The sequence below is a fragment of the Hippocampus bargibanti genome, linkage group LG09 (assembly GCF_051943395.1).
Source record: "Hippocampus bargibanti isolate YZ-2025 linkage group LG09, ASM5194339v1, whole genome shotgun sequence".
Lineage (NCBI taxonomy): Eukaryota > Metazoa > Chordata > Actinopteri > Syngnathiformes > Syngnathidae > Hippocampus > Hippocampus bargibanti.
Genome location: NC_142742.1, coordinates 7,602,161 through 7,615,775, shown reverse-complemented (window position 1 = coordinate 7,615,775; position 13,615 = coordinate 7,602,161). Strand labels below are relative to the sequence as shown.

Sequence of the window (13,615 nt, the reverse complement as noted above, 5' to 3'; positions counted from 1 at the left end):
GTGTAAGCTTCAGGGTGTAGTCCTCTTCACCCCCCACCCTTCGAGCAGGGACCTATCAAAGCAGAGGTCTGGGCCAGAGTTACCAGCACAACTTTAGTTCGCTGACGAAGCTCTCGGATGAGGAGCGAAACGTCCGACACCTTCAAAGAAGTAACCTTTTTGGCTGAAGAAACCTTTTCATCGATATATAAACCACAGTTTTTCCAGGGTTCATAATTGCGTGGCGGCTGCCTCGAGCTAATTTTGTGCCATCCTCAGCCAGACTGTTTGATATCGCTCAACACACTGTAAGGCCCCAGCTGCGCTGATTAGGCAATTTTTGTCCCTCTGCGACAGTCATGTATTTCAACTGCAGTAGCAGTGTTCGGCCACCACGAGGGCACTATATCAATAGTTGAGCACAGGAAGGACTTGAAACAACTACCAAAGAAAGTGATAAAAACGTGTTCTTACCCGCCCGCAAGTCGGCACTATTGGTTTCCTGATTTTTTTTTTAATACTGCCTTTATTTTTATTTTGTACCCAAGCATGTCGTGTTTATAAAATAAGTTTCCTTCATTCATTTTTATTTAGTTATTAATGTATTTATTTAATTGTGCATTTGTTTATTCCTTTATTGTTACATGTATTTTTATTAAGTTATTAATTTAATCATGTATTTGTTTATTGCTTTATTTTTATTTTTTTTTATTATTAATTTAATTAATTAATTTGTTTATTTAGTCCATTTGTCTTCTTATTGGTTTATTTAATTTGTTTGTTGATTTATTTAGTTATTTATGTATTATTTATTTAATTAATCATGTGTTTCTTTATTCCTTAATTATTTTATTCATTTTTATTTAATGATTAATGTATTTATTTAATTGTGCATTTATTTGTTTCTTTAAGTGTTTGTTGTTTGTCTGTTTATTTATTGCTATCTATTAGCTATCTGGCTGGCGAGCTAGCTATCTATTCACTATCTAGCTGGCTAGCTATCTAGCTGACTGGCTAGCTAGCAAGGTATCTGTTGGCTAACGATTGGCTAGCTAGCTAGCTTTGTATCTACAGTGAAACCTCGGTTTACGAACCCATTGGCTTATGAACTTTCCGGTTTACGAACGTTACATTTCTGAACATTTTACCTTGGCATACAAACTATTTTTTGGGATACACACGGAGCTGCCACCATGAGTGATGTGTCGTTCGCGAACGAGCCCGTTCTCCTAACAAGAAAATGGTGGCCACTGTCCTCCATTCCCCGCCCCCGGTCTTCGGTTAAAGCCACGTGATTGGTCAAGAACGCAGCAGCGGGGGATGGGGTTACAGACAGAGAGTGAGGCCGTTCTCCAAAAAACAAAATGGTGTCTTCGGTTAAAGCCACGTGATTGGTCAAGAATCCAGCAATGGGTGGGGGGTGGGGGGGGTTAAACATTAAAGAGACAGGCAGACAGAGAAGGAGAAAACACACACACGAAAGGGAGATGACAGAGCTTGAAACAAAAAAGGGTGAGAATAGTGATAAAATGGATAGAAAAAAGTTAAAATATCCCATCAATCAGGCTCCACAAACAATCCACACAAGTCATCTGTATACTTGATGCAAAAAGCTATCAACCCAGCCAAACAGATCACAATTGATGAACTAGATACAGTTATCACAGAAAAAGCACCAACAAGGGATCATTTCTCAAGATGGTGAAAGAAGCCTACATTCCTCATTAAGTGTTTAATGCTGAGGAAACAGGACACTCCATTCCATCAAGCCATTAACGACCATCACAAAGGTAAATAAAATGACTATTGTACAGTACAGTTTATTTCTTTAATCATAATACTATAGCACATTTATTATACATAAAATAAGGTGTATTTTGTGTAGTTTTCAGGCTTAGAAAAGTAGAAAGTAGAAAATTATGTTTTATGGGGACCTGGGACCGGATTATTCTGATTTTAATGGTTTCCTATGGGAAATTAATTTTTGGGATACACACTCTTCGCCTTGCACACTATGTATGGGAACCAATTAAGTTCGTAAGCCAAGGTTCCACTGTATTTGAGTTACTTCCGTCTGGGTTGATTTAACGCTGGCGCGTGTGCTTACCGCTGCTCACCCACAGAAAAACTTATCCTGTGACTGTAAAGTGACCTTGAAAGTTTTGAAGGGTGCTTATAAATGAAATGTATTATTATTATTCATCTCGCGGCAAAGGTTTTGAGCACTGCAGATACAGAAGGAAAAAAAAACAGTCACCCAAGGAGAAAGCAGAGTCCAGAGAAGAAAAATTAACGCAACAGGCAGTTTAAAAAGTAATAATTCCCGCTGTTGACAACATGTCGAAATCAATTTACCTTGCTCAGGCATACCGAGGAAGGGATGCGCTGTTATTTATGCCAAAAGCACTGCGGCCTATCACAGCAGGCCGCCACGCAGCCATTTACCAACTACAGGCTGCATGGATTAAAAAGACATGAGGTGACAGCAATTCACAAAGCAGTGGAAGATAAGGAGAAGTATATTAAAGATAGTAGTCACAAAAAAACATTCAACTGATGACGTTACAAAAACTGAAATATGATAGTTTCGCAAGATAATTGAAGATATTTTGCACTGCCATTCATTAATTTATTCAGGAAATGAAAATATGACGCAGAACGCCATTCCCGAATTTGCTTGTTTTTTTTCACGCTTGGATGCCGATAAAGCGCTGGTCAGACCTCAGGAAATTGTTCCCGCTCCACAAGGGGGCAGCATTTCTTTTTTCCCCCATGTTAGCTCTTTGTTCCAGCTTCAGCTGTTGTTGAAGCGCTATATAAACCATTATGTATGTATTGCATTGAATTTTGGACAGCCGCCCTCATTTCAAGCTCATATAACTCCAGACCCATTTAGGAATTAACACTTTTTTTCTGATGAAAGAAGAGAGACTAAGGTTTCTAACGCTGTATTGAATGTTTGAATGTCCTAAAACTCAATATTTTATGAGTCCTGGAAATCAAGTGACAATGACAAAAACCCTGGCACTGGAGTGGACGCATTTTTGCATATCTGGGAGTAAATGAGTTAACGCAGGATACTGAAGCGTGGACATGGACCAAGGAATGCTTGAAGTCGATTTAAAATTACAGTCAAACCTCAGTTTTCGACCATAGGCCGTTACAGAAACCTGTTCGAAAACCGATTTGGTGGAAAACCAAAACAGCACCATGATAATCAATGTAATCAATGTCTGCTTTTTTTAAAACCGTGATTAAACAATATAAACACGCCTGCTCACAATGGAACACTACACGAGGATAATGTGTCGGTACCAATGAGACGCGACACAAGGAAGTGACGTACAAGGAAGCAGGAGGGGAGTCAAGTGGTGCATTCAGGTGCACCGCGTTTGATCGAGAACCCATTTTCGGTTGTAAAGTGAGGCCTAAAAAACCTGACATTTTTGGTCGAGAACCGATATGTTCAAAACCCAAGGTTTGGCTGTAAGCTACTTATTCATCATTCTCCTCCGCAAATTTTGATAAACTAATTTAACATAATGTTCATATTCTGATTGGAAATCTAAACTAATCGTATGTTTCCTAGAAAAGAAATCCCGTCCGTTCAATTAAAAAAATCTATGCACATGACTGCGTGCGGTCAGTATGGTGCCTCAATTAGAGGCAGGAAAAATTTGTGTGAACATATTTGGATGCTTCCAAGTAAGCAACAGGTAAATTGTGTACATATACCCCACATGTACACAATTTGTCTTTTTCTTACTGTGTGAGCTGAAAACGCCATGTTTCTCACTTGCCTCTCCTCGGGGGTGTCAACATGGAAGGTGCGCTCGATGACAGTGGTCCACTGCAGGCATCGGATGATAAATGTATTGGGCTTCGGTCGTTCTGTCTTCATCAGCTGACATTCTGGCCATAAAATGAGGCAACGGTTGGAAAGGGGAGATGAAGACAAAGGCCGGTGTGTTGGGAAGCAAAAGAGAAGTGAAAGATCCACATTTATAGCAATTGATCTTTATCTGCATTAAAAAATACACTGTTGTCTAAGTTGGAAAGTATCATATTTTCTGGTGTATAAGGTGCATTCAAAAGCCCTCATTTTCTTCATAAGATGACCCTGTGCCTTATACGAGGGTGTGCCTTATATGTGCAGTAATATTGAGCCACAATAGGTCTCGCATCTACAAAAAAATAAAAAATAAAAATAAATAAAAATGAGCATGATTCAAAAATGGGCATTTCTTTTTTGTTTCTTTTTTCTTTTATTGCTTTTAAAGTGCAATTTTCCAAGACTCGGCGAAGACAACCGTTAAGAGTACAGTGATACCTCTGCTTACGAACACTTTAGCTCACAAACCTTTCGCCTCACGAACATTAAATTCGTGAGCATATAGGCTTGACTAACTAACTAATTTTCGGCGGACGAACCAAAACAAACAGCTCGACGGTGGCTGGCGGACTAATATTCGGCGGATGAACACCAAGCCACGCGGTCGAACATCGCCACGGTGGCTGGTGGACTAGTTTTCCACACCCACTTTCTCTGAGTGCAGACGTTATTTGTTATCAAGTGAAGTACTTTTGCTATTATGTGGCAGAAAAAGACCCCACCACAGGCCAGTCTTAAGACGAAAAGGACACAAAATAAAATTACGGTCGATCAGAAGAAGATCATCGAACGAGGTGTGCGTTTGTGTGACTTAGCGTCCCAGTACCAGTATGCCAAGTCGACCATTGCTATGTCTGGCTAAGGGTGTTTCTGTGTTACCTAAGCAACGGTCTCAGGAAATAGAAGAGGTTGAAAAAATTCTGTTGATTTGGATTAACGAAAAGCAGCTCGCAGGGGACAGTGTGAGTGAGGACAATATCACAGAGAAGCACAGCAACATCACTCGGATATCATCAAGGGGCAACTACATCAACGATCATCACAAAGGTAAATAAAACGACTTCATTATACAGTACAGTTTATTTCTTTAATTACAATCCAATAGCACATTTATTATACATAAAATAAGGTATATTTGTGTTGTTATTTAGTAGAAAATTATGTTTTATGGGGACTTGGGCACGGATTATTCTAATTTGTAATGGTTTCTGATGGGAAATAAATATTCGGCAGACGAACGTTTCGCCCTACACACACTTTCTGGAAACCAATTAAGTTTGTGAGCTGAGGAATCACTGTAATGTCAGCAGCCACTAAATCCATTTACCCCAGTAGAAGTAGTGCGTTAACTTCAGCCTCTACTGTAAGGCCTCATAATGTGGTGTGCCTAATATTTGGAAAACCTTTTTAATTCATTGAAGCTGCGCCTCATAGTCCGGGGCGCTTTATATATGGAAATAGTTTGAAAATACACCATTCATTGGGGGTGCGCCTTATACTCCGGTGCGCCTTATACGCCGGAAAATATGGTAATATATTTGGTCAGCACTGTGAAAGTGAAATTTTGAAATATGAGCAAATCTGTTGCACTCTATCTTATATCTTAATTTTGGTTCAAACTTGTGTTATTGGTTCCTTGCATGAACATGTCTTCTTTGCATCTTCTCCGGTACTGTGCGCATGTGTATACACGGCGAAAGCTTCCCAGGAAAAATTAATCTTTTAAAAAGTTGCTGTGTTCAATTCAGTCTTCCAGTGACTGAAGTCGGCAATTAGACAGCCCCACTGTTTGTTGAAATGTTTCCTCTCAGACGCTTTTGAGTTATTGTGGCTATTAGCCGCCTGACTTCTATAAATCTGCTCTGAGGCGCTGCCGCCATCAGCGCTCGCTTTGGTTTTTCTGAGACCAACGGCGCGGACACGTGGCGTGTCGCTGCCGACGAGGGCGCGGCAGCTGGATTGTGTTCCAACCCTCACAGAGCCATTTTGGGTCTCAGTGGTGGTCCACTCTTCTGTCCTCCATCCATCAGATTGAGGGTATTTTGTATCGTGTTCCAACACATGCTGACATTTTTCATTTGGCAGCAGATGTTAACGCAAAAGAGGATCAGAAGGAAATCTCTGCTCCCCGAATGCACATATTATTGGATTATTAAAAGATTGACATTTTACCAACGACACGATGACAATATTTTGCTGAATATAAATCAATATTTTTTCATACTTTGGCTGGTGCTGCAATTTAAACCCAGGCACAACTTGTCTAAATTACTGTAAAATCAGAGCGCAGCCTGGCAAAATGCTCATCTGGGTAGGTCTGGCCTAAAGGGATATACAGGTAACATCCGAGTTACGACCGGGTTCCATTCCGACAAAACGGTCGTAAGTCAAACGGTTGTAAGCCGAAATCCATTGAAAATGGCCGACGTGACGTTTACATGACTGGATAGTATACGATGTCTATCTGTTGTTTATAACCAACGTTTTCTATTGAATACTATTACCAAAATGTTTATAGTTCATTTTTAAATGTTATAACTTTTATTGTCATTTTTATCATTTTATATTTCGTATTATTGATTTTTATTCCTGAAGAACAGTACCTGTAATGTATACAAAACTGTTTACTGTACAGATCATTTATAAATTTTACACTTATCTTTTAGTGTCGTTTTAATCATTTTATATTTCATATTATCGATGTATATTTTATATTTAGAATTTATATAGCCAGTAAAAGAAAACACATACGTCAAGAGCTACCAGCACAATTGTAGTTCGCTGACAAAGCTTTTCGGATGAGGAGCGCAATGTCCGACACCTTCAAAGAAGTACAGATGACGACTGAAGAAATCTTTTTATTTAAGCAATTAATGATACTGGATTGCCTCTTTTTTATTTCTGCAGGTGGTCTAATAATAAGAAAATGTAAACACTGTGAAGACAAACACACAAGTCATATTTATACCGGAATACTATTGTGCATTTTTATATTTAAAGTTAATTCTGAATAAAATAACTCTCAAGCAAGAGGGACTGCTGCGGTAATTGAAAAATGTGTGAACATATTGTAACTGTTACAAGAGCGCAAATATGGAGAAAACAAACTGCCAGAAATTAGGGAAGGGGTTGGGTGCAGTGGTTTCCTTTGAAAGTAAATACTCACGTGCGACGGAGAAGTTATTTAAGGGACTTTCCAACTGGTCGAGATCTTGCGGACGCTCTTTATAGCCAATGAATGTACCGTCACTCTTCAGAAGAAAATACCTTGGCCGCCAGGTTTTGATGTATTCTCCTGTGATGAGAGAAAATGTCAACATTTGAGAAAAATAGGAAAAAATATTGTAGAAAAAAATCTGGACGACCCGATGTGTGACATTTTGTTGTTAACACTATAATGCCATATGTATCATATTTGATATGCGGGTTTCTGAGACCTCTATCTCACCAACATGATGATATTTTTCATTAAAAAAAACCTTTGTATGTGATCTGATACATATATTCTGCCCTCTGGAGCATGATCATGCCTCTACAGGCAGCTTAAGTTTTGTTTTGGTCATTTGGTCAACACGGTTGCTCCCAGTGCATCATGCTGTAGGGTTTTTCAGGAAAGTCATTGCCAATTTTTGGAAAGTTAAAAAGTGAGAATAACATCAGAATACTAATAGTCATTTTTAAAGATAAGTGTTTTCTTTATTGAAAGAATGCATTTTTATTCAGTAACTCATTCTTTATATTACATTTATATTGTGTAAAAATGTCTGTATCAAATTTGATACTCCGGTTTTAAAATAAGATTTCCCCCAGATTGTCATTTCACTTGTAATCTACATAATGCTTAATAAAATACAAACACACACTATTTTGATGACTTAATTCATTTATATCACCTTCAAACATATTTTGAGTATTTCCACAATAATTCATTATTTTTCTGGATCGCTTTATCCTCACTGGGGTCGCGGGGGTTGTTGAAGCCTATCACAGCTGTCTTTGGTCAGTAGGCGGGGGACACCCTGAACTGGTTGCCAGCCAATCCAAGGGCTGTCTCGAGATAGATTTGAGAAATTGCTGAGTCTGGGGGGAAATAGGGTAGGATGTGGGGACGTGCTGGAAAAAGTGGCTTTCTATATGACTTTGATGTCTGTCAAGTTGCGGAAAAAAAGTTGAGAAAAGTGTCCATTGGATCAAATGCGATACAAAAAAATATGAACAACATGATAGAGCAAAAAATAATAATAATTGTGGATTTTGATATAAATGTGAACTAACATCTCAGATCCCCAAAACTTGAATTTTCTGTCTAGTTTTTAATGGCTCAGGTCTGACAGGGTTAAAGAGCTGTATAAATCAATACATATTTATTGTATGTATTGTATTGTATTGTATTGTATTGTATTTTGTTTCATGTGTGTGCAAATGGGTAATTTGAAGCATGAAGGAATTGTGCTCATTCTTTTTTTTCTTCTATTATTCTTCTTGGTGCAACCCTTTCATCCAATGTGGTCATTACTATGCCGTCCTAGTGTTCCAAAATGACCACCTTGTCACCACCTTTCTTTTACTGTAGGTCAGCTGCGGCACAAATGGTTCTGAATACAAGTCAGGACCCTTTGCTCTGTTCCGTGTGTCTCCTTGACAGAAAAGTCACGTTGCCAACCCTTTAACATATTTGAAATGTCAAACTGCTTTGGACGACATTACGCACAACAGACAAAGAGAAGTTTAGTTGAGTTTGCAAGGGGGCGCTGTTCATGAAAATTATATTTTATAAGTACACTCCCCCACCCCCAACCCTCAGCTTTATTCAACCCGCGGCTTAGCCAATGCTGCATATTGACAGCATTGGCCCGAAAAGGTCGCGCTTTCGCTGTTCTGTTTTGACATTTCCCCCAATGCACTTGCTTGTTATAATCTATTCAATGTTAATAATTAATAATAATTAATAAAATGTAAATTTCTCCACTGCGAGACTAATAAAGGCAAACATATATACATATATCGTGATATATACTGTATATATATGTAAATAAATAAATGCATATCAATAAAAATGTTAATAATAAACACAAGAGACACAGACAGTCATTCAACCTTAAGCACTTTCTGCACCCTCATTGTTGTATGAAGCAGTTCTAGATGAGATTATCAAAGCCTTGTTTTCACCAGTGGATCAGGGATGTCATGGTGAAATGTGCACGTCTGCTAAAAGCTAAATGTTGAAAACAAACACAAAGCTGTAGGATTCATTGACGAAAAGAGATTGTCTCACATCTCCTATCCCACGAAAATCTGCTTCAATTCCAAACCGCGACAGTTACTGATATGCATCGGTGCACTGCGATGACGCTCCTTTCTAGTTAGTGTTGAAGCACCACATTGGTTCGAACAAACCGTGATGAACTGAGTCGAGGAGTTTAACTTTTAACATCTGCCTACGGGAGATTTTCTTTGTTTGACTCAGTTTTGGTGGTTTTGTAAACTGCAGCAATGCATTTGCCACAAAGCCGGTTAGAGTTGACGGCAACATCCGTAACTCCAAGTCATGCGTGTCCATCTCCAACAAAAATCAATTTATTCTGGTGATGCTTCAGGAAATGCTGCACCAGATGTTGTGCAGACGGGGTGTGGTAGGAGGGGGTGGGGACTAGCCTACGTACCATAGCAAGGCAACGGTAGATGGTGCAATGGGGACTTGAATATTTATAAAGGAAAAGAGTAATTCATTTTTAATTATGGAGACACATATTAGCCCCATGCAGAGTCGTAGCAAGCTGTCCTTAATTGCTCCTGTTTCCTCCGACACAGAAGTGGCGTGTGTGATGGGGCGGGAGTGGTGGTCGCATCGGGTATCTATCAATATAAGCTTCTGTTGCTCTTTCAGGGACATGTAAAACGTGATGAGGGATCTGTTTCATTTTAGTATTCATCTTTCCAAATAATTCAAAAGAAAAAAAACAAGAATTGTCTGACTAAATATCTTTTTTTTTTCAGAATTGCACTTATGACGTTAAAATAATGGACTTCTGTTTCCTGCATCACATTTCTTTGGACCACAGAATGACAAGAGCAAGAAACCCTAATGGGATAAAAGCCAAATAGATTTCCGGGATGAGACAGATGCTCAAGACACTTAAGTAAAGTACGGATATTCTGGCAGCGTTGACCGGATAAGAATGAAGCACTTTCTCTAAATGGACAGTCAAAACTTGTTGAGAAGGTGTTGGCCTGAAGACAAAACATCTGCCCAACTCCACGTCCAATACACTTCTGTCTTCAATCCCCAGCAGATGTCCCACATTTCTCACCACTACAAAATAGATTTTTTTCCCAGCCGTTTTTTTCCTGCAGAGTTTGTTTAATTCAGATCCTCCGTCATCTGTCAAAATTGAGAAAAGCATTTTTTTCCTGAAGCTAAGAAGTCATTGAGCAAAAAATGTTTTCACAGCGAAGCATCAACTGATCACAAGGTTATTAAATTGACGTGTCACGGTGGCGACGGAAAAACAGCTGACCTCTTAACATACCTGTCAAGTTGTTTCCGTTTCGGCGTAATTTGTACAAGTGAGCACTGATTTTTAAACGCGTACGGCATACATTGAAAATCCGTCCGTTTTCCAGTCCATGACGTTTTGATTTTGTCACAGTTACAGCACAAGACAAGGCACTGAATTGGTCTATAAGCTTTTGGTCGCGAACATCTCGCGTTACTATTTGCGTCTGCTTCTTCCAGTCACGTGACTGCACATTCACTTCTGCCGAATATTTTTGCTTCATTTTATGTATGGTATATAAAAGTAAGATTAGTCACCATTTTTAACGGCATATGGCATTATTTGTAAGATTGGCAACCGCCTCGGGTTGACAGGTATGCTTGTAATATGAGTCAGAATACATACAGTCGTCATTGAAGTATCGGATGTCCACCACACACACATAAATTGTCTTCCTTTGGTCAGGTCCCATCATCTGGGCTCCCAGCTGGTCTCTCACTCTGTGGTCAGTTTTGGCTGACCTATATCCCCAAGTTATAATCCATGCCAGTCCACACACAGAGGACAGTATGTGCACAATGCTGACGTGTCAGAATGTGACACCACCATTACAAAGGTAACATGGCGGATATAAACAACATCTTGAGCAAAGTTCTCATTCATATTCTTAAATTTAAAATAAAAGGATGTTTATGTTTTAGATGTACAGGGTGATTGTGGAAGATATAAAAGTTTAAAAGTGATTGTTCCTTGCGTAGGTCTCAGTCCGGACTCATTTGTGGCAATTTCACAGATTTTCTGCTTGAATTGAACCAAATCCAGCTCCAAGTCATCTTTTCGACATTAATTATGTTCTGCTTCTTTCTTTTATACTTTTTTGAACGATTGTGACTTTTGTCGCATTTTGATGATGTGTGTCGGTCAGCAAACAAACTGCGATCTTGTAATGGAAAGTTTGACTGCCACACTGCCCTCTGGTGGTGAGGTGTGCATCGCACAATAATATCGATTTTTTTGAAATTTGTCCATTTTATTGTTAATGTCACATTATTTATGTATTTATTTATGTACTTAATTTTATGTATGTATTTATTTACGTATGTATTTATGTATGTATTTATGTATTCATGTATGAATTCATGTATGTATTTATTGCGACGTAAAATATATGCTTTTGTAGAAAGGACTTTGAAGTTCTGTTCGATGCCCATTTCAAGGTAAGATCAGAGCATTGTCATCAAATGATGAATAATTGTACTTTATTTGAATGTTATTGTGCCAATGGCCATTTTATATTTGAGTTAGTTCCGGTTGAGTTGAACGCGGGCGCGTCTGGGTGTCGCAAAAAAAAAAAAAAAACTATCCTGTGACTGTAAAGCATCCTTGAGAGTTTTGAAAGGCGCTTATAAATGAAATGTTTTATTATTATTTATTATTATCTGACCATCATAATGGCATATCTGTTTTCTATACACTTATTAAAGTGGACCGTGAAAGGCTTGGAATTATTTTTTTTTTTGTTGTAACGTTGACATGATACAAAAATCAGATAAGCCATATGTTGGGCCATAAATTAAAATAAAAAATACATTGTGTTTCACAAATTCAACAACGTTGATGTACAGTTCCGTGTTCTATGTATGAGACAGACACTCATCGAGCATATCTGTTTGGAGAACTGGCGAGTCACACGGACACTTGCCATTCAACGAAATTTGACTACCTGCACGTCGGTTATGTAATGGTTACCTAAATGGCAAGATGGACAATGTGTCTAGTTGCCATGGGGAGGCCATATACAGAACATAAACATAAAGGAATTTAGCACTTGGGGTTTAAACCTTTTCTGAGCGCGTAGATGCTAACATGCAGTTCAGATGATGTTCACCTCAATGTTGGACTGGATGTTTTCGGGGTCAATTTCATAAAGAGTTGAAGCATTCCAATTTCTCCTTGTACTCTTTGTTTTGGGACATAATAGCCATGTGTTGGCTAGAATGATACAAGATAGTGTTAAAAGATTAATACATTCTGTTGGAGAGCCTTCAGTGGAAAACATGTTGCTATTTATTGTTTGTCTGAAAAACCAAAACACTGGGGACCGTTGTGGTTAGAATATAATCAAAATCAGCATTCTCTTTGTCCTCTAGAGCAGATTTTGTGAAAACTAATATTCATAATAACAGGGTCTGAAACTTATGACAAAAAGTCAGCGGACACCAGGGCAGACAACTCTGAAAAGTTGCCTGCCCCATTTTTCACAACTTGAAACAGAATAAGGCAACTAATCGCAAAAAAAAAAACATTGTTGTGAAGTATAAAGGATTTTTTAAATAAGGAAGTACCTACCACAAATGCTCCCTTGCTTAATTTATGGTAAATATCCCTTGGTACAGATTGGCTGCCGTGCCAAGTATGCAAATTACCAAACGAACGTTCGTTTGGCGAGTTGCATACTCGGCACGGCAGCCAATCAGAAGCCTGTTTCGTGCTTCGGACTATAACGTGACTGTAAAGTGTACAGTTACTTGAGAGTTTTGAAAGGCGCTTAGAAAGAAGAGTCCACGTGGCTTTTAGCAGACAACGCAACACAAACATTGCATTGTGCACAATGACGACAAACGACAACTGGAGCAAAATCTGCAGCGAGGGATATTCACCATAAATTAAGCACGGGAGCATTTGTGGTAGGTACTTCCTTATTTAAAAAAAAATCCTTTGTTTTTTTTTTCTTGAAGAAGTTGTCGGCCACCCGGGCCAAGAAGTTTTGAAAGTTGAACGCCCAACGTAAAAGTTGTACTGCCTCCGGGCAGACGTTATTTCAAACATTGATAATAATAAGAGATTTCATTTTTCTGAGTCCAAAGTGCACAACATTTCAACAAACTTCGGGTGTGAGGCAGAACAAGTGATATGAAAGCAACAATTTTGAAGTGGAAACGAGCCACGAGAGAAACATACTGCATGTATTTATTTGGTAGATTAATCCGATTTAATAGCTTGTTTTAATTTCCATTCTTCCGTTAAAAAACTAGAACGGTGCTTCAAACTGAAGGTGCAGAAAATTACTGTTTTCTGGTGTATATGGTGCACCGGAATATAAGGCACACCCCAAACAAATGATACATTTTCATACTTTATATATACAGTAAAGTCTCGTTATATCGATATTCAAGGGAGTCCGAAAAAATATCGATATAACCGGGACTATCGATATATCCGACCCTGTTTGCATGTAATTTTCTCT

At 38.7% G+C, this 13,615-nt stretch overlaps 1 protein-coding gene across 1 annotated transcript in view; it reads right to left on the bottom strand.

The window, feature by feature from the left end:
- akt1 (AKT serine/threonine kinase 1) overlaps positions 1-13,615 on the bottom strand; it is a 48,097-nt gene that overhangs the window by 15,567 nt on the left and 18,915 nt on the right. The window contains exons 3-4 of the mRNA XM_089005211.1: positions 7,038-7,166; positions 3,780-3,891 (exon numbers count right to left, since the gene is read on the bottom strand). Coding sequence (XP_088861337.1) covers positions 3,780-3,891; positions 7,038-7,166 — 241 coding nt within the window. The remainder of the gene's footprint in view (positions 1-3,779; positions 3,892-7,037; positions 7,167-13,615) is intronic.